The sequence below is a fragment of the Rhea americana genome, unplaced genomic scaffold, assembly GCF_003343005.1.
Source record: "Rhea americana isolate MKP2758 unplaced genomic scaffold, rheAme1 scaffold_426, whole genome shotgun sequence".
NCBI lineage: Eukaryota > Metazoa > Chordata > Aves > Rheiformes > Rheidae > Rhea > Rhea americana.
In genome coordinates this window covers 352098-372919 of record NW_028186564.1, presented here as the reverse complement: position 1 = coordinate 372919, position 20822 = coordinate 352098, and the positions used below count along the sequence as shown (strand labels likewise).

The 20822-nt window shown below is 51.1% G+C and overlaps 1 protein-coding gene across 1 annotated transcript; it reads left to right on the top strand.

Annotated features, from left to right (window-relative positions):
- The first annotated feature begins 6 nt into the window (after positions 1-6).
- EFHD1 (EF-hand domain family member D1) lies at positions 7-16825 on the top strand. The gene is made up of 4 exons (XM_085315316.1): positions 7-367; positions 7462-7609; positions 13870-14004; positions 15174-16825. The coding sequence occupies exons 1-4, from the start codon at positions 60-62 to the stop codon at positions 15306-15308; spliced, it is 726 nt and encodes a 241-aa protein (XP_085171442.1). The 5' UTR covers positions 7-59; the 3' UTR covers positions 15309-16825.
- The last annotated feature ends 3997 nt before the right edge of the window (positions 16826-20822 follow it).

The window sequence follows — 20822 nt, the reverse complement described above, 5'->3', positions numbered from 1 at the left end:
CAGGTCCGGGCGCGGCGGCGGCAGCGCGGCGGCCCGGGGAGCGGCGCTTGCGGCCGGCCATGGCCTCGGAGGAGCTGGCGCAGAAGCTGCAGCGCCGGCTGCTGCTGGAGGAGAGCGGGCCGGGCGCCGGGGGGGAGCCCGGCGGCGGCGGCCAGGAGCAGGAGGAGGAGGAGGAGGGGGGAGGCGAGGCGGAGCGGAGCTGCCTGACGGCCAACGCCGACTCGGAGCTGAGCGCCAAGCTGAGCCGGCGGCAGGACATCAACGAGGGCACGGCGCAGCCGCGGCAGGCCAAGGTCTTCAACCCCTACACGGAGTTCAAGGAGTTCAGCCGCCGGCAGATCAAGGACATGGAGCGCATGTTCCGCCTGTGAGTGCCCCGCGGCGGCGGTGAGGGGCGGGCGCGCTCCCGCTGTGCGGCCCCGGTGCCGGGTGCGTTCCCGCCCTCGTCGAGGGTGCGCGGCGCCGTGGCCCTTGCCCGGGTGATGCTCTGGCCCCGGTGCCTCCCTGTGCCCGGGCCCCCCGAGCATCCCCAGAGCCTTTGGGAAGCGGGACCGGTGGGTGTGGGTGAGGTGCGAGGGCTGCTGTGTGTTTGGGGGCTCTGCTCGGCCCCCCGCGCCCCTCGGAGGGCAGGGGATGAGCCGTGCTGCCTGCTGCTGGGCTGCCTGTAGCAGCTGGGAGCGGGCAGTGGTGCTGCCGCAGCAGGGCTTGGGGAAACAGTGGCGGTGGTTTGGGGAAGGAAAAGTGGAAGAGCTGAATTACAGCTGAATTTTTAGACAATGAGCTCATTAAATGCAGGCCTTGCAAGTGGGAAACCTCGGCTTTTCAGTTGAATGCTAATCAGCTGTTTGCTGTGGCTGGAAAACATTGCCTGCCCTGTGAGGACTGTTGCAGCTGAGAGCTGGCTGGTTGTGCCAAAAAACAAAGACGCGGAGCGCGCCGCGGCCTCGAAGGTGGCCTGCCGGGCCGTGCGGTGCTCCGCTGCCCTCCCCTGCGCGGAGGAGGGCAGCAGACCCCTCCAGGCCAACCTGGAGTTTGTCACTCCGCGCCAGGTCTCCGCTCTGTCTGGCCCCGGTGACCTGTTTCGAGCGTTGGCCAGCACCACGTGCTGCAGGAGGTGAGGAAACCTTTCCCTTAATTCCTGCCAGTCACAGCTTGAATTAAACCTTGCGATTAAGGCTTTTATTCTTTGTACGGCTTGTTGGCCCTGGCTACCACAGTCCGGGATCTTTCCTAGTTATGTTAAAAAAAAAAAAAAAAAACACTTGTCAGACAGGGCTATCATCCCTTTGCCACAGGATGTCAGGTTTCTAATGTCTAATTTCCTGTTTGAAATTGCTTCTTATCAATTTACAGCTACTTCTAATTTGATTGAGGTATCTGCTTGTGTCTCTTGGGAAGCAGGGAGAACAGAAAATCCTCATCTCCCCTTAGAAACCTTCCTGTCTGAAGGTCAGCTGGAGATCTACAGCTTTTTTGTGAGCCGGACAGCCCCATTCTTCTTCTTTCTTTGCTTTTTCTTGCCTCTTACATAAGCTGAAAAGCTCTGAACAACCTTTCTCCCTCTCAGTCTCTGTCTTGTGATCCCCTGCTAGGAGGGGAGATCATGCTTGGTGTTGCAGACTTGTGTTGGGAGTGAGAGCTTCTTGCATAGAAAAGTGCTGGTAAATCTGTAATTCAGACTGACGTTGTGACTGTGGGCAGGTCCAGGGTGCTGCAGCGGGGCTAGGTGGAGTTGCTAATGACTGATGGTAGCTCAGGCTGCCCCGAGTCAGGGTGGGAGAGGAAGGGCTGACCAGAACATGGGGCTTTCCTGACTCCTTGGTGCTTTGCTGATGTGATGTATTTCTTCTGGGAATGGGACTTCCCCGGGACTAATGTCAAGGCTGCCAGTGGTGAGGCTCAGCCCTGCTCTCATGAACAGGGTGCAGGTAAAAAGTTCCCTCTGGTGCTGGAGGCCCAGCTTCTGTGACCTCCTTGGGGTCTTTCCATGGCAAGGTCCCATGTTCCTATGGCCAAGTCCCATGTTCAGGTCAGTTTTCCTTGAACCAGACCCAGGGTGGAAGGGACTTTCACTGGGGGCTGTAAGACGACCTACTCCATTCGCTTGCTCTGTCCCTAATCCAGGGGTTATTGGTCTGGTTAGTGGTGACTGGAGCAGTTTGGGAGCTCTGCTTCAGCTCCTCTTTGGTGCTCGCTCGCCTCTCGCAGGTGTTACCTTGGCCAGGCTCGTGTCTCCCCCTTGCATTGCAGCGTTCCCCCGGCACTGTTCCTGCTTGTCGGCTGCAGAGGGGAATATGGGTGGCTGCCCTCTGCCCCCCTGGGGGCTTGGGGCTGTGTGGTGGCCCCAGCTTTGCAGGACACTAAAGAGCCAGAAAAGCATGGCCAGGCCTCTGGTGGCTCTGGGAGCTATTGGGTGGGTTTTTTCCTTTCCGTGGCAGCGGGACCAGGAAATCTGCAGCTCAAGCTAATTATACTGTGACCTAATTAGCTGCCTGTTCTGACGATATGCGGGGACCTCAGTAACCATGATAACCTCTCTTCCCAAAGTCTTGCAAGCAAACTCTCTGGAGCTCTGGAGTCTTACAGCTCACCTTGGTGCCAGTCTGCCTGGGCAAATGGCAGCCCGGGGCAAGCACTTGGGAAAGGGGTGAGGATGGGGCTGTGCTGTGGGCAGGAAGAAAAGATCTATCAGATTAGCTTAATCTGTGAGATAGGAGGAAGGTCCTAAGGGAGACTCGTCACCCTCGGTGCCAAGCGAGGTCTTGCACGGCGTCTTGGGGGAAGTCTTTGCTTGGCAAAGGAGATGGTTGTCTTGCCCTTGCCCCCCTCTGAGAGCAGCAGTCCTGTAGGGCTGCGCATGTTCACCCTGGTGCCAAGTGGGGAGAACTCCTGCCACCTGTGCTGGGGCGGACGAGAGGGAGCAGTGTATGGCCGAGAAGCCCCCCAAACTCTTGCTGACCCAGGAAGCCATCCATGTCTCCAGCTGCCTGGCAGGGGGGAGTAATTGCTTTCCAAGCTCCCGATGAAATGTAAAGCTGAGAGGAAATAAAGTGCTACTTAGAAAGGATTTTGAAATATTTAGGATAGCATTATTACTACTTCAGCACCATTACTCTGCAACAACTTCATTTCAAAGCCTGTACTGGGCCATTGCAGCATGCAGGAGTTGCAGGTCAGGTCTGCAGTTGCCCACAGCCTGTGGAGTGAGCTCAGGTATATGAATGTACACAGAGAGTACAGGCCCTTCTTCCAGCCCTTTTTCAGAAGGGCAGACACCTACAAACTGCTCTGATCCTCCAGGACTTGAGAATTCCCATTCAACAATGCTTTTTTTTTTCCCTCTTGGTGTTTTTCAGGTTGTTGAGGAGAGGGTTGCCGTCTCAATGCTGGTAATACAGTTCTCAGCACTTCCTTTTTTTCTCCCTTCTCCCTCCTTCCTTTTTCTTCTGAGGTATAAAATTACCCTGTACCCCTTCTTGTGCTGTGTAACACCACCTTTGGTCCTGAGCACCCTGGTCACTGCTCTGATGTGGAAAACCTGTTCTGTCTCCCAAGGGAAGTGGCTTGGGGTATTTCTTGGGCAGTGACTGTACACAACAGACTTCTTCCTCTTAAGCAAGTATTCCCTCTTCCCTTCCCAAACTTCTGCGATGTCTTTTCTTCCTCCAGCATTTCAGGAGCTGGGCACGTTTTGCAGCCAGGTGGAAGCCAGCCAGTGTGGGAATCTGGGTGCATCCTCGTTGCAGCGGATTTTGGCAGGCGCGGGTGCCTTATCTGCTGCCAGGAATGTCGATGTGGCCGCGCTGCAAACCCTTATGCTGCTGGCGGTAGGGCTTGTAGCAGTGCTCGGCGTCCTAGCTCACCCCGGGGCTCTCACCGGACCGTTGCAAGCGGGAACCCTCCTGTCCCCTTCGGGGCTGGCCTGGGCCTTGGCACCCTTGGCTGAGTTTGTGCTGGAGCTGCTGCCCCAGCTCCTGGATGCCCAAGGAGCGAGATGTCTCTGCTGGCTCCTCTCGCTGCCTGCCCTGCTCCGGAGGGCTGACAGTCAGCAGTGAAACAGGTGAAAGTGGTGTTGGGGGCTGGATGCAGCCCAGAGCCCTGCGCAGGAGCTCCCGAAAGGTGGATAAGGGGATTTTGGTTGGGGCCAAGGAGCGTCAGGAGTGATGCTCCCTGCTTCGGTTGTGCACCTGGAAGTACAGCCGGCGCCGTGCCCTGCTGCTCAGAGTGCCTGCGCCTGCGAGAGCGCAGGGCTGGGGCGTGACAGGGAATGAATTACGCTTTCCCAAGGCCTATAAATATGCCTGTCCCTAAATAGTCTGGCTGTGCAGCTCCGTGGCGGCCGGCTGGATGTACCGAGGTCCTAAAATACTCGGGCTGTTTTAGGAGGCGGGTGGGGGCGGGGAGGAAATGCAGCAGTTTGCAGGGTGCTGCTCGTGCTGAGGGCCCATGTCCTCTCCGTCTGTCCGTCCCTCCTCCTGTCCCAACCGTACGGTGCTCGTAACGCTGTTTCGGGGTGGCTCTCGGTGCCTGCTGTCCCCGGGGAGCTTTCCTCCGGCGTGCCGCGGCCCCGAGCCCCTGGGCGGCCTGTCCTGCCGGCGCCGCGCACTGAGCGCTATTGTGGGGCCGGTACGGCGTGTTGCTCTGCCCTGCGGCCCGCTGCTGACGAGACCTTGTTTTGCACAATTCTTGCTTTGTGCTACTCTTCACTGGGAGGACAGAGCCCTGAAGCCGTGCCCGACGGCCGGTTAACCCCTTCAGGCGGTGTCTTCGCCCTCAGGCGGGCTCGATGCCCTGGGGAGACCTGGATGTGCTGGCCCCCAACAAGCGTTAGCTCCTGGGGCCTGAAAAAGCCCTCGGTCCCGGGTGCCACCCTGCCACAACACTCGCTGCTGCTTTGGCTGACAAAACATCACAACTGCATCTGCTGTATTTCAGAGGGGAAAAACCTTTCCCAAGCCTTTCTCCCAAACTTAAAGGAAAGGCAATCTGATGATTCAATATGGGGGAGAGTGCACCTATTACATTTCGGTGAGACCTTGAAAATGCAGCTCGGCGCTGGGCTTCGGAGGGATGCTAACACATAGCTTAATTTTAACTGGCTTCTTCCTTGCAGCAATAAACCTAGCGCCCTTCTTTCCTCTGACTTGTGAGGTCTGTGACCCGCTTTCTGCTCCCACAGAAGTTTCTGTGCTCTGCTCATTTTACGCAAGCCCACCAAGTTGGAGAGCATTTTGGATTTGCTGAAGGCAGAGTGCATCAGGCAGATCAGTAGCACAAGGCGGGTACGAGCCAGCCTGGTGGTAGGGAGCTTGTGAGGGACCTCTTTTCCTGCCCTTCAGGGTCACTCGGACCTAGAGTGTTGGCCCTTTTGAAGGAAGAGGTGGGGGGAAGGAGGAAAGAGGCACAGACAGTCTAAAATTGTTTTTGTAGGTGGTGGGGCTCTCTGGAAAAGCAATGGTGAGGCTGACTGCAGCTCCAGCTTCTGGAGAAGGGTAGTGCTGGTATCTCTTGCACCAGGCCCTGGCTTGGTGCCTCGAAGGCCACCACAGTCTTGGGAGAGCAGCATCCCTGCAATCAGCAGGACCTGGGCAGGGGATGCTCTTGGTGGTGACCCAGCCTCACGCTGCCTGTGCCAGCAGGCAGCTCAGGGGCACGTGGCTGTGTTCGTGCCCTCCTCTGCCATGGCTTTCTTTGCGGCTGCGAGCTATGCCAGCTGGAAAGCACCATCTTCCAGGGGAACCACAACTGTGCTGGTCTGTCTGGGGTGGCCACAGGCACTGCTTGTTTTGGAGGTGAGCTAATAGCAAATGAAGGGTGACAGGCAGAAACGCCTGACTGCTCCTGCCAAAGCAGGGAGCTTTAACGGTGTGCCTGGGGTTGCCTCTCCCAGCCGTCGGAAGGATGTAATTCTGCCTTGGTGAGGTGAGGGGGGGGAGGCCTGGCAGGGAGCCACTGTGCCCCAGAGCTGAGCTCCACCATGGGGCTCTCTACTAGCAGAACACTTGGCCCGTGGGCTTGGAAGCTTTAAATCCCTGTGGATTTAAGCATCTGTGGCCGGATGCTTTGCTCGCACCTGCGGGAAGTGGCTAGGGAGGACAAGGTGCAGGCTGAGCCCTGAAATCTTTGTGGCCATCTGCCCTCTTGTCCCTGCCATGGTTGCCTGTGAGTGGTCCGGCTTCCCGTACAAGTCACTTCTGCCTGCCTTCATCTGTGGGTTTTAATTTTGTAAGTTGGTTCCAGCCTTGGGTCTGGGAAGGGGCTGAGCACCTGCAGTATAGCTACGGCAGTGCAAAGAGGTGCTCCTGCGGGTGGAGCTGTCCCAGCAGCTCATCTGAGAGCACGTCAGAGCCCTGCAGCTCCTCGGCCGCCCCTCCAGAGCGAGCCCATGGCTCCACTCGGAGCGGCACTGCATCCCTGCTCCCCATCCTGCCGGCAGGACTGCCGCTGGCCTCCGTGCTGCCGGGAAGTTACTGCCCAACTTGCTGCACTCTTGTATCTTCTCCAACAAGACTCTGACTCTTTCTTTACCTCCCCCAGCCCAACCTTTGCTCACTTTCCAACAAAGGCATGTTATAAAGATGGTTGTTCTTCCCTTCTCCTCTTGCTCAGCTTTGCAGACACTCTGCTGTGGGTCATTGCCTCTGTTCCTGAAGCATGTGCGTGGGTGATCTCCTGGTGGGAAGGTTTCTAGCAGTCCTTGCAGTCTTTCCTGTTCTCATAGGAGCTTGTTCCCATTCTAGTCTTGCTCCTAACACCATCCCCCTTCTCAGGGTGTGAGCATTTGTTTCTTCTCCTGGTGTAAGGCCCCCCGACGCAGTCCTTGGGCGCCAGCTGGAACTATCTTAGTGCATCATGCTCTCCCTCTGGGCCCCACTTTCTGTTCTGCCCAGGGGCACTGATAAACAGCTTCCCTGAAGCTAAGCACTTGTGTGGCATAAAAGCATTTCAGAGAGGAAAGATCTTAACAGCTAGACAAGACATATTGTGCTTACAAGCAATGATATCCTTTTTCTTCTGGGAGGTCCTGGTTGGTCCATGCTCCCTTTTTCTCCTCTACAGGAGCGTGAGACACAAAGCAGTAGCTGGCTCTGGGATGCCTGTGCTGTGCCATGCTGGTGCATGGTGTGAGCTGTGTGGGAAGTAACCCTTGTACCAGCCGTGCAAGTGGGGGAAGCAGGAATGCCACCAAGATGAGCACGGTTCCCTTGTTCTCCTCCTGTGTGGTGATTTGGCCTTGAGCACTTCCCTCTTGTGTGAAATAGCTCTGCAGGCTGTCTGCTCCTTCCCAAAGCTTAATATATTTCAGCACTGGCTTCTGTCATGCAACTTCCCCTCTCCTCCAAGCCTTGAATCACCCTGTGACTTTATCCATTTGCCCAGTTCCTCTTCTGGTAAGATGCTTTTGCATTGCCCTGGATGGGGTGTGCTGAAGGCTGACCCCCTCTCCTTTGCACCCTGCAGGTATGACTCGGGACGGGATGGGTACATTGACCTGATGGAGCTGAAACTTATGATGGAAAAGCTGGGGGCCCCACAGACCCACTTGGGCCTGAAGAACATGATTAAGGAGGTGGATGAAGACTTTGATGGGAAGCTCAGCTTCCGTGAGGTAAGGGTGGCCGCGGGGGAAAATGGGGATGTGGCTGTGGACTTGTGAGAGGAAGCAGCCAGGCTCTGTTGCAGCCATAGCTGCATCCCCTCCACGTGTGCAAGGTGGGAAGTGTGTGAACTTACTAGTGCCCATGGTGGGACACATCCTGAGGAGCCCTGGGTGTGGAGCACTATGTGTTTGTGTCTTTCTCCATGTGGTAGTAATGGTACCAGGCCCTGAAGTGCACCAGGACTTCTTGCTTTGGGAAGCCTTGCTGCAGCTGCCTGGGCAGCACTGGCAGCTACCTGTCCTGGTGGGAGTGACACAGATTTGGCATGGTCTTGCAGTCATGAGGTACTGTTGGGCTGCTGTGATACAGTGGCTCAGACCTCCTTTCAGGTACAGGCCAAGGCTCTGCTCAGAGCCGTCTGCCTCGCGGGGAGGCACTGAAGGCTTCCCCAGGCTTTCCAGCTTCTTTTGGATGGCTCTGCATTGTGCAGTGCATAGCTGCTGCAAGCTTTATGAAGGTGGCTGTATCTGCGCAGAGGTTTAAACTCAGTGATGCTGTAGTTGAGTACATAATGCTATCTCAACAGAGGCACACAGCTAATGGGTCTGTTCCTCGCTGCTGGGGTGTCAGTCCTGTACAGGGGGCAGCTGAGTGTGGCATGGACAGGGCAAGAATTGTTGGTGTGTAAAGGAAGAAAAGAAATCTCAGCAGCAACCTGTATGCAGTGAAGTGTACTCAACCCTTATCTCAGCACAAGGGAGCCCAGGTACCATAACACCCTGTTACATCTTCTACTAGGCTTGCGTTGCTCCCTGATCCAGTAATGTGCGTAATGCGGTGGCTTTCTAAATTAACTAATAGTCTCTTAGACAGGGCAAGGGACAACTGCAGGACATAAGCAGCTTTTTGATGGCTTTTCTACTGCACTGCTTCCTCCTCCTGCAGGAGGCTTTTGAGATGAGCCCTGAGCAGCTGGGCTTCCTTGTTTCTGAAAGGGCTGTGCTCTTGCCATGTCCCTCACAGAGGGGATTTGGTTGTGCTGATAAGGTGCAGGGCCCTCTATCTCAGGGAACAAGCTTTTCATTTTGGAAGTGCCAGCACCTTTGGCAGTGTCAGAGTGTGGGGGAGAGAGCAGGAAGGCCCCAGCAGGGCATGTGGTTGCTCTTGCTGAGCTGGTCAGGGGTGTGAAGGTGTTGGGCGAGCTGCTGCGTAGTTTCTCTGCGCTGTCATGTCAAACCAACTCACTTTCCGTTCAGACTTTGCTGTACTGTGTCCTGCCTGGAGTCCTGGTTGTAAGGAGTGAAGGAGACTTGGGAATTGCTGGGCTCCTTGTGAGGGCAGGGGGAGAGGAAGAGGATGCTGCCTGCCCTCTAGAGCAGAAAGCCAGCTGTGGTGAAAGCCCTTACATGTTCCTGTTCCCATGCTCTTGCTTCATCCCCTGTTGTACTCCATGCTCCTGCTGTTGCTTGGAGGAATACTGCCAGCCACTGTGCCAGTCCCCTCAGGGGAGGGCTTGGAGTCAAAGGCTTGGTGCATGGCAGTGCACAGGAGGTGGATTCGCTGGCACGGCGGCTGCGTCTCTGAGGAACCTGCTCTGCAAGCAGGTGCTGAGGGAGCTGAAAGGCTGCGGGGACAGGCAGGGCTGCAAGCTCCAGTTTTGCTATAAGAACTCAGCAGTAGAAGACAGACAAAAGACTGATTTTTACAGGGCCAGGCTGGTGTGGAGAGAGACAAATCTGAGAGGTGAGAGTTTGTCACTTTGTGCCAGCAAAGCTCTAGGCCAGCAGCTCACCTGGCAGGGAAGGATGTGCCTGGTCAGAGGTGAACTAGACTGCTCTGGAGTCAAAAGTCGCCCTCAGGGTAGCAAAGAATCCAGTGGAGCAGGAAGAGCACAATGTCCTTGGCCCCAGGTCAGACTAGGGGGAAGGTAAGTGCAGGAGGCAGCACAGATACTGGTGCAGATAGGTAGCTGAGACTGCCAAATCCCTGCACATGTTGGAGGAGCCCTCTGCCCCGCTACGTGTGCCTGGGCCTGCCTTCCCACACTGAAGTGCAAGGGACAGCTTTGGCTATTTGAGCAGTGCTGCAGATGCTCTCTCCTGTGAAAAAGAAGTCCCTTTATCCCCCAGAGCTCTGGAAGATCCTGCTGCGCCTTCCTGGCAGCGCTGTGCAGCAAACCTCCTCTTCTACTGCCACCTGTTTGGAGTACAGTCCCTTGCGTGGCCGCCTGTCAGCCAGCCTGCCAGCCCTTGGCATGCTGCATGTGGCAGCTGGTGCTGCTGGAGCACCTAGCCAGATGCAAAATGATGGTCAAGCAAACAAGCTTCAATGGTGCATGGCTTGGAATGAGACAATGTCACTGACGGAGCTCTGGGGCCAAATTACACTCTGAGCACAGCAGCCTTGGCACACATCCAAAGCTTCCTGTGGTAGAGGAGCAGGATGCTTCTTGGCACATCTGCAGTGAGGCAAGAAACACAAGTCCAGCTCCGCTGTTCAGGCAGAGGAAGGGCTGAGAGACAGCTTCCTTGTGGGTGCAGGGGGCTGAACAAGCTGCCATGGCCGTGTCCTGCTTCCCTTGCCTTCAGTGGTAACTAGCAGGCGTGGGGAGAGCATCCAAACTGACTTGGACCACTGTGACAACAAAGGAGAAATCCTAGCTTAAATGTGTCTGAACTCAGTGTGTAATTGAAGCACTGGAGGCCTCCTCCCTGCCTCTCTGGGGGAAAACACGGAGGGTTTGAGGGCTGGAGCATCTGCCCTATGAGGAACGGCTGCGAGAGCTGGGCCTGTTTAGCCTGGGGAAGAGAAGACTGAGGGGGGATCTTATCAATGTGTACAAGTACCTGAAGGGAGAGTGTCAAGGGGATGGGGCCGGACTCTTTTCAGTAGTCCCGTGTGACAGGACAAGAGGCCATGGGCAGAAAATGAAGCACAGGAAGTTTGGCCTGAATGTGAGGGGAAATTTTTTCACTGTGAGAGTGAAGAACAGGCACAGGTTGCCCAGGAGAGGTTGTGGAGTCTCCTCCTCTGGAGATATTCAAGGCCTGCCTGGATGCAACCCTGTCTAACACGCTCTAGATGACCCTGCTGAACAGGGAGGTTGGACTAGATGATCTCCAGAGGTCCCTTCCAACCTTCCTGATTCTATGATTCTATTCTATGATTCTAAAACAAGCCCTGACATACCTGCCTGGAGGTGCGCTTCTCTCAGCAGCACTAGGGAATGACTGGAATCTCTTCTGGTTTGCAACAGGTCACCTTTTGTTGTTGCTTTGAAAAGCTCTGAGTCTTCCCTTCACACGTAAGCTGGAAAGCAGGCTTGTATTGGGCTGACTTCCTGCTGATGAACTGCTGGCTCCCTAGGAAAGCTGACTTCTGACCATTCAAAGTCCATCAATACATCATCAATCAACTGCACTAGCCTTTCTCCATGAGTTGAGTAAAACAGTTCAGATTTAAACATCAGATACAGTGATGGGGAAAAAATGCATGAACATTAATTTCTGTAACTTGCACAGGAAACTAGGATTAATTACTATAATAGCAATGTCTAACTTGAGCTGTTATCTAGAACCCACGGAAATCCACCCACGCTCTTTCACACCCACACTGAAGTGTTTAAATGCTGACCCATGTTGTGTTTGCTAGCAGGGTTTGTGAAAACCAGTTTTGGGTGCCACTGCTTTTCTGGCAAGCTGTTTCAAGACTGCTGGTGCCAGTCAGTCTCATGTCCCCTCACACCCCTAAGGATGCACGGTGCCCTCGGGGGCTCTTCAACTCGAGCACTGCTGTGAGACCTGGCACTGCAGGACAGCTATTAGACCACTCAGGATGCAAGACTGGGTATATTTCTTGTCTCTACCAGGTTAGTTGGGTAGAAAGAGCATGTCCTGCCCCTTGAGAGCAGGGTTTTTAAAACTAGTATTATTCACTGTGTCTTCTCTGATATTTGAGGCTTAGCTTAATGTGATGTCTCACACCCAACATTGGGTGTGAAACAAGAGTTAGGAAAGGAGCACATCTGCACTTTGGTTTCCTGCACAGTTCAGGAAATCGCAAGCAAATTCCTGATGCTCCCTGTTCAGGGAGGACTGATACTTAGAGGGCATATAACAAGGTCAGTGAGACGAAATGGAAGGGGATTGCTCCCTGGCTCCTGGGAAAGCCAGTGTGATCCTGCCCAGTTCTTGGGCTGCCTCTAGAGCTCATTCAGCTCCTTGTGCTTTTTGGTGCAGCCCACTCTTCCTGGCTGCAGCAGCAGCCAATGTCAGCTGGAGGAATGCTGCCCTGTCCCCTAGTTTCAGGGTGACTCATGCACACTTGTTCTTGTGACTGGGTGTTTCCAGTCCCTCCCCGTGTGGCAGCTGCAGCAGGCCTCCTCAGGATTGCTCTGCTTCCACTGCCCTTTTTAGATGCCAGGAAGTGGGACTTTGCAGGGTGGAGCAGAAACTGCAAGGAGGAACCATGACTAATGCCAGCCTGGCTGCAATGTCTCACTGTTCTATGTTGGAGGAGGAGAGGAACAAGCCTGAACCCAGCAGATCTGAGCAGAGCAAGAAGATGTCTTGGACTGTTGGTCTCTTTGAGTGGGCTAGTCTGCTCAGCAGAGTATTGTTTAATGTGTTACATGTGTTTGGAGAGAGTGGGAAGCTGTCTTCCCCAAGTAACCTGCTTTCTGGCAGCTCTGTACTGAGCACGCATGGGTTACAAGGCTGTTGCACAAAGCAAGGCCTGGTAGCACGGCATCTGTGAGAGGGCAGCCAGGACTGCTGTCATCTCCCCACCCTTCCTCCTGGGAGACCTTCCCAAACTCTTGCATCTCAGTCTGCTTCTGTAAGCTCCTGGAAAAAGGAGAGTGCATCAGGGGCTGGCTGCAGGGTGGATACTGGGACTCTGCTGCCCTCCTCTGGGATAACATGGGCTCTCTGTAGGAACAAGCAAAGTCCCAAACCTGGGTGGTTAGGGAGCGCGGCGCTAAGATGTCAGACACCTCCATGCAGGTGGATTTCACAGCATCCTGTGTGGTGTTTGGAGCCCTCCACGCTGGACCAAAGTAGTGCAGTGAACCGTCTTCATTCCTCTTGTCCCCTTTCCCTCACTTCTGTTCTTTCAGTGCTGTGCCAAGCTTTGAGACCCCTTGCTGGGGGTGGTCAAGAGCAGCAGGGAGAGTTACAAGACCTCTACAATTGCACTTAAATTATCCATATCTTGGAGTTCAGTTATCATTGAAAGATGGTGAAAAGATCTTTATTTTTAAACAGGCTGGTCTTGTTCCTCTTGTAGAAAATACGCTTTTCTGGCCCATAATATGGCTGGGTTTTTTGTTTCCCTTTACGATTCACTTGCTGATACGTGCTCTGCTCTAGTGACTCAATTTGTTCAGTGCAGGACAAAGGCTTCAACACAAGTTGCTCTGCAGAAAATGCTTGTTCACACCATTGCTGACTCCCAAGGGTATGAGTCTGTCCTGAGCACTGAGAGGTACGCTAGAGAAGCTCTCCTATGTTATTTAATTGACACAACAGAAATAGAGGCTTTCCTAACTTTAGCTAAACAAGTCTGGGCTCCCCAGAACAAACTGAAACATAGCTCCAAGGGCAAATTTAAGTAGCTTCTCCCATGTCCTAGACTGGGTGTGAGTTGAAGTGGCCACCTTCTGTTGTCTTGGTGTCTTTGACCATAATGTTGTTCTCCCCTCCTGTACCATGCAGACCACAATATTTGGAAGGGCCTAAGGCAAAGTTCACAGCATAGGCAGTCCTCAGATCCCGCTCCAGTGTGCAGGCTTGAATTGCTGTCCTCTCTGAGAGGAATGCACTAGCACCTCAATGTAGCTGGTCAGGGAAGGCAGGCACTGGGTTCAGGTTTGTGCCAGGGCTGACTTTGGTCTTCTGCCTTTGTTGTTGTAGGATGTGATCTGAGACCCTAAAACGCTAGGGAAGCTGGTGGGAGGATGAGAACACAGCATTTGACAGATGGAGATGGCTGCATTTCTCTTGCCATCTGAGAGCCTAGGCTCAGTAGGAGCTGTGCTCCCACCACGGCTCTCCTCCACAGAAAATCTCTTTTCCTCTGAGCTGTCTGCCTCAAGTCCAGAAGAGCTGTGTACTGGAGTACAAGTTCCATGGTGCCACTAGGTTTATATAGACCTGCTTTCCTTTGCTAAAATATGTAAATTCCTACTCCACAGGTGAATGTCTGTACTGCTTGCATTTTAAATTGAGCCTCAGTGAAGAATTTGAACATTTCTTATCTGTTTTGCCAGTTCCTGCTGATTTTCCATAAAGCTGCAGCTGGGGAGCTTGAGGAGGACAGCGGCCTGATGACACTTGCAAAGCTGTCAGAGATCGATGTCTCCATTGAGGGAGTCAAGGGAGCCAAGAACTTCTTTGAAGCTAAGGTATGGTGTGGCACAGAGCGACATGAATAAGCTCTGTATGCAGGTCCTATTCAGGACCTGGCCATGGACCTGCTGTTCCTTCTCTACTAGGCAATGCAGTATCACTGACACTATCCCTGCTTGCTTTCCAGTTGAGGATTCTGCCACGCTCCTTCCTAGCTAAGGGGATGAGTATTTTGTTCCTCTCCTTTCTCAGACATTGTTTTTCCATTCAAACATGTATGTTGTATTCTAGTGCTAGAGACTGGTGAATGCTAAAATGGCTTGCTTCACTATCACAGCAGTGGGTCTGACGCTGAGCTGACTGGCCCACTTGTGACCCTGTGGCTGGGAGCTTTATATGACTAGCCGGCTGACCATTTTTAAAGTAAAAAGCATCCTGGAAACTAATGCACAGGGACTAACTTTCTCATTTGCAAAACTTCCCTCGATTGGGACATCCTGAGTTTACTGGTGAACGAAGTATTTTAGAATACACAATTTCAGCTATCTCTTTCTTGAGCAGCTCTGTGTAACCTTTGGGATCAGAATTACTACACAGAGTTATGGGATTGGCAGAAAGAGCTTTGCACCATTTGAAGCTGACAAAGCACCCTTTTTGAAAGCTCTCTTAGAAAATAATCCTGCCTGTTTATATAAGAAGTTTTTTCCCAAGAGCATAGCACAGCTATTGCACAGCAGATGTACTGAGATAAAAGCTGGAAAGAAAGCTGGAAAAATAGCCAGCAAATAAACAATGTCTCTTTGATCTGCTGATTATTCATGGCGTAGTATGATGTTCTCAAATTTGGCTATGATTCAGAACTGTTTTCTGCAACAGTTTCTATCAATGCATGCTCACAGCTTAAGCTATGCTGGCTAGTTATGGAAAGAATGTTTAACTTAGTACTGATGGCATTTTTGGTCATTTGTTAGTGACGTAATAGTAAATGACCTTTCCTGCATTGATGTCAAAGTCAACTGAGCTAACAAGTTTTTGATATAAATACCCAAGTGCTTCAGTGTAATTAATACTTGACCCATCCTGACAACTTCATAGCAAGCGGCAGAAGGTGTGGCAAACAGTCCTCTGTGTTATTCTTTTGGGAGTAGTTCAGACTCTGATTCTGCTTCTGCACAGTTTGATGCTCTTATTTTTTCCTCTCTCTCTCTGTCTCTCTCCTCTAAAGGTTCAAGCCCTTTCTTCAGCCAGTAAGTTTGAAGCAGAGATAAAAGCTGAGCAGGATGAGCGAAAGCGAGAAGAGGAGGAAAGGAGACATCGTCGAGCAGCTTTCAGAGAGTTAAAGTCTGCGTTTAGCCAGTAGCAGACCAGCCAATATGCGCTCCGAGATTGCACATGACTTGGTACATTTCCCAGATCAGGGTTCTACCTGGAGAGTACTGCCTGGATTCTGCCTAAAATCCATTACAGCTTTGCTAGCCTTCCTCTCTTGAAGATCCTTCTGAATTGTTAAGGACACAACTCTTGCAGTTACTATGCACTCATAACGATGCGAATCATAAGAGCTGTGTACATGCTGTTTGCTCTGAACCGTCAGGAGCACGTCACCCTGAAGCAGAAACAGCAGGTAGCAAATCATGGGTGAGCACTGACAAATGTTGTGTTTGCCTACTTCATTCTTTCCTCTTTTTCTGTACATCATTTTCTTAACTCCTTATTAATTCATTCCTTGCTTACAGGCAAGTAGTGAGGTCTTGTATAAATTGGGATGTACAAAGTACAGATCCATTTCCTGTATGTTTGTACTGCTGTTGGGTGTTGTCACGCATCCTTGACTTCCCCTTGTCTTCCTCAAAGCCCTGTGCCGCAGGCACTGTGAAAGCACTGTGAAGAGAAAGATCATTATTAGGGACATGGATCAAGTTAATTATGATTTCCTGTAGCTTTTCTGCTGCCCAACAGCATGTTGGTGGGTCTTCCACTTTTTCTTCTCTGAAGTGCCATAATAAACCTTTCAATAAGAGGTGAGATTTTTTCCAAGACTTTGAAAGCAGGAATCTGTCCCTTAAACAAGGAATAGAAAACTGAGTTGCCTGACCATACATCTTCTTTCACATTCCATCATGTTAGCGTACTGTACAACTTCACTGTATTTTTCCAGCCTTAGACTTCGAGGAAACAGATTTTTAAGGGATATTGCCAGATGGACTATGAGACTGAAAGGCACACTATTTTTATCTTTGGAAATCTGCTCCTATCCTGAATCATATAGGTGACTGTTTGATTTCATTAGAGCTGTGACAGATAAAAACCAGCTGAGCATACTGAGCAATCCCTGCTCAAGAAGATAAGAGCAGACAGGTTAGCGCATTTAGCCAGATTGAATTTAGAAGGCTTGCACTAAACTTAGCCATTTTCTTTCACAAACACAGGAGACTTGCCCACAGATGTTAAAATGTCATATACATTGCAGGTCATGACAAAGGAAAACTGTGTTCCCTTGGCAAGACCTTTCTCTAACAACAGATTTACTCAAGTTCAGCGTCTGCAATTGCCCCAGTCTGTGCATTTTTTTTTCCTTCCAAACCAGAACTCATCAGTTGTCTTTTCACTTGTCTGTTCTGCTTCTTAAACTGTGAGCACTAAACTGTGAGCATGGAATAATAAATAGAAAAACCTCTACTCTTTAATGTCAGGTGAAAGAATTGCTAAACAATTAAACTGTGTATATATCTTCACAGATTATATTTTATAAAATCACGCTTTTTTAGCTAAATATTTATAATTAAATGTTTTTATACTTTACAACAAAGCAGATAACTGCATCTTCAATTATTTCTCCTGTTGCTGAAATGTACAAATAAAGCATTGTTATCTCCAGTCTTGCCTGCGGTTTATTTTAGGCCCTTGAATATGCTGTTTTGTTCAGGAACTACTGTTACTATTGTAACACTCCCTACTCCTGAACATTCTGCTGTTTGAGCCCCAAAGGTTGGTGTCCTGACTTGGATAAGTGGGGAAGTGTTCAGCCCCTTGTTACGACTTCTATGCAGCAGTTCTGCTGTAAAAAGCCCTAGTGTTTGCAGTTCTCTTCTAAATGGGATGTGGCTGTGCAAATATTTGAAATACTGTCCACTGCAAAATGTTGATACCTGAACGACTCAAGTTTCCCTTACCTTGGAGTAGACCCTGCATCTCTGCCCCTAGTACTGTCCCAGCTGGAAACTGGGCAGGTTGGTCTAACTAGATTTCTCTTTGCATTTCATCGTCCTGCCTTTATAGGAGAAAAATGAATACATGACAATCTGCAAATGTTTCCCAAATATCTTGTTTCTGCTGAGGCTGATCAGCTAAGCTTTGCTGGCACAGCCAGTGTGGCAGGCTAAGGGGGAGGCCTAACCGGGCATTGTTACAAGCATGATCCAGCGATGAAATGGAAAATGTAAATGCTGCATTTGCCGCAGATCTTCAGTCTAGCACTTCCCTGTGATCTGTGGGCAGCTCATGCATTTGCCACATGTCTGTGAGTCCTCAGGTCTCTGAGGTCAGGTAAAATTGGGATGAAGGCTCCTTGCTCTCCCCTCCCTTTTTGCAGCTCCCGATATTCAGCAAACACTGCTGCCTTGGCATAGCAATTCTGCAAAGTTCAGCAGGTAACATGCAGCTGGGTACAGAGCCCAGGGCAACAGGAGGGGAGGGTGGAAAAAGATGACAGATTCACAAATAAGGGAGAAAAGGGCTGCTGAAGTTGCCCACCAAGGAGAATAGTAGTAGGCCTTGAAACTTGTCGTCTGTCTGTAGTCAAGACTTTACTCCTTAGCCCTTCTTCTGAAGGGCAGACTTTGCTAGTTAGCCCTTTTCCCAAAGGGTGCCCAGTCTGTCTGCTGGACTAATTGGATTTTTTTTTTCTCCACCTAGCTTTCTTCCGTGAGGTTTGTCTTCTCTGGTATATGCAGGACAATAGTGTCAGGTTTCTTAATGTTCAGTTTTCTTCTAGAGTAGTTTTGTTCAATTCAAACAGATGCTGTTAGCTGGGGCCTGTATTTAATGAACATTTAGTGAACAGTGTGTGCTTTTGGATGTACTGTGTTTTTTAAGGTGCAGCAGCATAAGTTTTCAAATTTGTTCTATAAGAACTGATGTTTGGAAATTAATTGTTCTTTAAGTTGTTCTGTTTAGCTCATAACTATTGGATTAAATAACATAGTGTCTTTAGATTATGCAGAAGCGCTTAAAAAAAGGTTGCCTAGATAAATCTCCAATCCACAGGCAATCCCATCTCTGGCTTCTGGTACCTGCTGCTACACTGATACCAGTCTGGCACTGCTGATGTGCTCAAAGTGACTGTGTGTTGTGATGGGGAGGAGAAGTATGAAGAGAGAAATCCTAGAGAGCTGGTCGTTTTTAAAATAAAATAAAAAAGCACTATCATAGATTTGGGTTTTTCCCAGAAGGGAGAAAGACCTCCCTTAAATCATTCATTTAAAAGCTCAGGGAAAAGGAAACAATATGACAGGGAGAATCTTATCTCAAGGTTATTCCTGGATAAGGGGTCAAGCTCTGACTGTGAGGATTAAGGTGACTGAACTAAATTTTGATCTTTTGGGAGTGTCCAAATAAATCTTTTGGCAAGACAGATTGGAGTGGCCAGAGGGCTTTACAGTTCCCTTTCAAGCTTAGTTTGCAGTGTGTAAGAATGACATCTCAAAATAACTGGATGCTGCAGAACTAGGAGCATATTTGTGGTACTCTGTCTTTCAGCATAAGGTACATTCACAGGCTACAGTCAAATAAGGTACATGCACAGCATAAGCTACAGGTCACATGCATTGAAATGACTGTCTTTAAAAGCTAGTCAGATGTTCACCTGCTTGCCTTGTCTGTTGCTTTATTATTTTAGGGACCTTGCAAATGAGAGCTGTTCACCATTCCCATGGAAGAGAGTCTGTTGAGATGCTGACTGTTCTCAGACAAAATGCTTAGTATATCAGCAGAGTAGCTGCCTTTTAAAGTAACTAAACCTGGAGGTGAGGAGGGAAGAAATGACAGACTCTGCCACATCTTCTGAGCTGCTGTATGATTGGTTACCTTTTCAAGGCTCCGCTGTGTGTTCCTAGCTCCACTGCTATAGTAAAGTAGGCAGGCTCTTGCTTCCAACCTAGGATGGGGTGGAAAAGATTGGTCAATAAGGATGCCTTTTGGTTCATTAGAGATTCCATTTCCCTGCACCTGGGTTTTTAATAGTGCAGTTGAATTGGCATGGTATCCCTGAGGACCTTAAAGTACATCATGCCTTCAGCACCATAGTAAATGTCAGACTAGCTGGTGAGCTGGTTTCATACCTAGAGTACATAAGCTGAGGTCATACAATTAAACCATGGAGGAATATAACTCCACAGATACACTCCTGTATTTTCATGACAGTCTCACTGTTCTGCTTGAAAGAGTGTTATGGAAGACTTAAGTAGTATTTATTATTACATAAAAATACTATTTGAATTTCCTTGAGGTATTTTAGAAAAAGGCTAAGGTCTGCAGATGAGACATTTTCCACTCTCTTCTTGAAATTTTGTTCTCAATAATGTAATCTTTATGTTAACTTGGAGGGGGGAATCTAAGTTTTAAATTTCTCCCATCTCAGATGTAGCTTGCCCTAGAGGATGTGAGAACATTTTTGAGTGCTCCTACTCATGTTCAACAAGCCAAATAATATGGCACAGCCACTTCAGGAGTGAAGTTGAAATGTCTTGCTGGCATCTTGAAATGCACTGTTGCATCTCTTCCTAGCCGTAGTGTTAATGGTATTGGATTAAGCTGTGTGGCAGTAACTGGAGGAATCAAAAATCTAACTTATCAGGGGCCGGCCATTTGCTAGGGAGCTTTGCTTTTCCAAACCAGCCTCCTAAAAGAGAATTTTCATGGTAAGATTTTTTGGGGGGAGGTAGTCCCGTGTTGCTCCAAGCTAAAATAAGAGTGAGGAATGATGAACTTCCAACCTGTTATCCCAGAGGAATTGCTTGTGCTCGCTGTTGCATCATCTCTGGCCCACATTCAGTGCACAATGACAAGTACTTATTCACCCAGAAGAGCAGAGAAACGGCTAAATGGCTTGTGGCTGAAGTCATGGCTGGAGTGAAACTGTTTCAGCTGCAAAGAGTTATTTCTCCAACAGTCCCTAACAACTAAGAACAGTTTTTTTTAGGCTGAAATAACCACACAGGGCTATTCTGCATCCTGTACTAGTAGGGGGTTTCAGGGCTAAAAATGAAGTATTTTTAGCTGAACAAGAGTGCTGTGGGCTCCTGACAATTTTTCCATCAGGAAGTTCGGTATCAGAGGAGATGCTGTGCCACGCAGCGCCTCTTCTCTCGCTGCCAGCAGCAGCAGCAGGGCCCTCCCGCGACTGGTGGCGGCAGGCCTGACCCACGCGGGCCGCGGCGCGGACCGGCACGGCAACACCCCGCGCAAACACTTCGCGCGCCGCCAGCTCCCGCAGCCAGGCGGCATCGGGCGCGTTTCTAACGCCGCCGACAAGATGGAAGTGCCCGGGGGAAGCTAAAGGGAGCTGCAGGGGGCGGGTAACGGCAGCAACCGCCGCGCCGCCCAGCACCGCCTCCTTCCCACAGGGCTTTGCGGCGCCGCGGCGCCCGCTGACGCCCGCCTCCGACAGGCGGCGCTCGCGCCGCCGCGGGGGGAGGAGCGGGCGCGAGCGAACGCGCACGCGCCCGAGGCCGGCCCCGCCCGGTGTCGTCACGCGGGCGGCGCTTCGGCGGGGGCGGGGGGAGGAGGTAGGGGAGAGACGCCCGTTTCCCATCCGGGTCCCCGAGGCGGAGGCCGGGGGAGGCGGGGCCCGAGCTCACGTGACGTTGCGTGGCGG

Coding starts and splice junctions, on each gene's coding strand:
- EFHD1 (XM_085315316.1), top strand. CDS start 60: ATGGCCTCGGAGGAGCTGGCGCAGAAGCTGCAGCGCCGGCTGCTGCTG. Junction 7,610..13,869: donor GGAAGCTCAGCTTCCGTGAG/GTAAGGGTGGCC, acceptor CTGTTTTGCCAG/TTCCTGCTGATTTTCCATAA. Junction 14,005..15,173: donor AGAACTTCTTTGAAGCTAAG/GTATGGTGTGGC, acceptor TCTCCTCTAAAG/GTTCAAGCCCTTTCTTCAGC.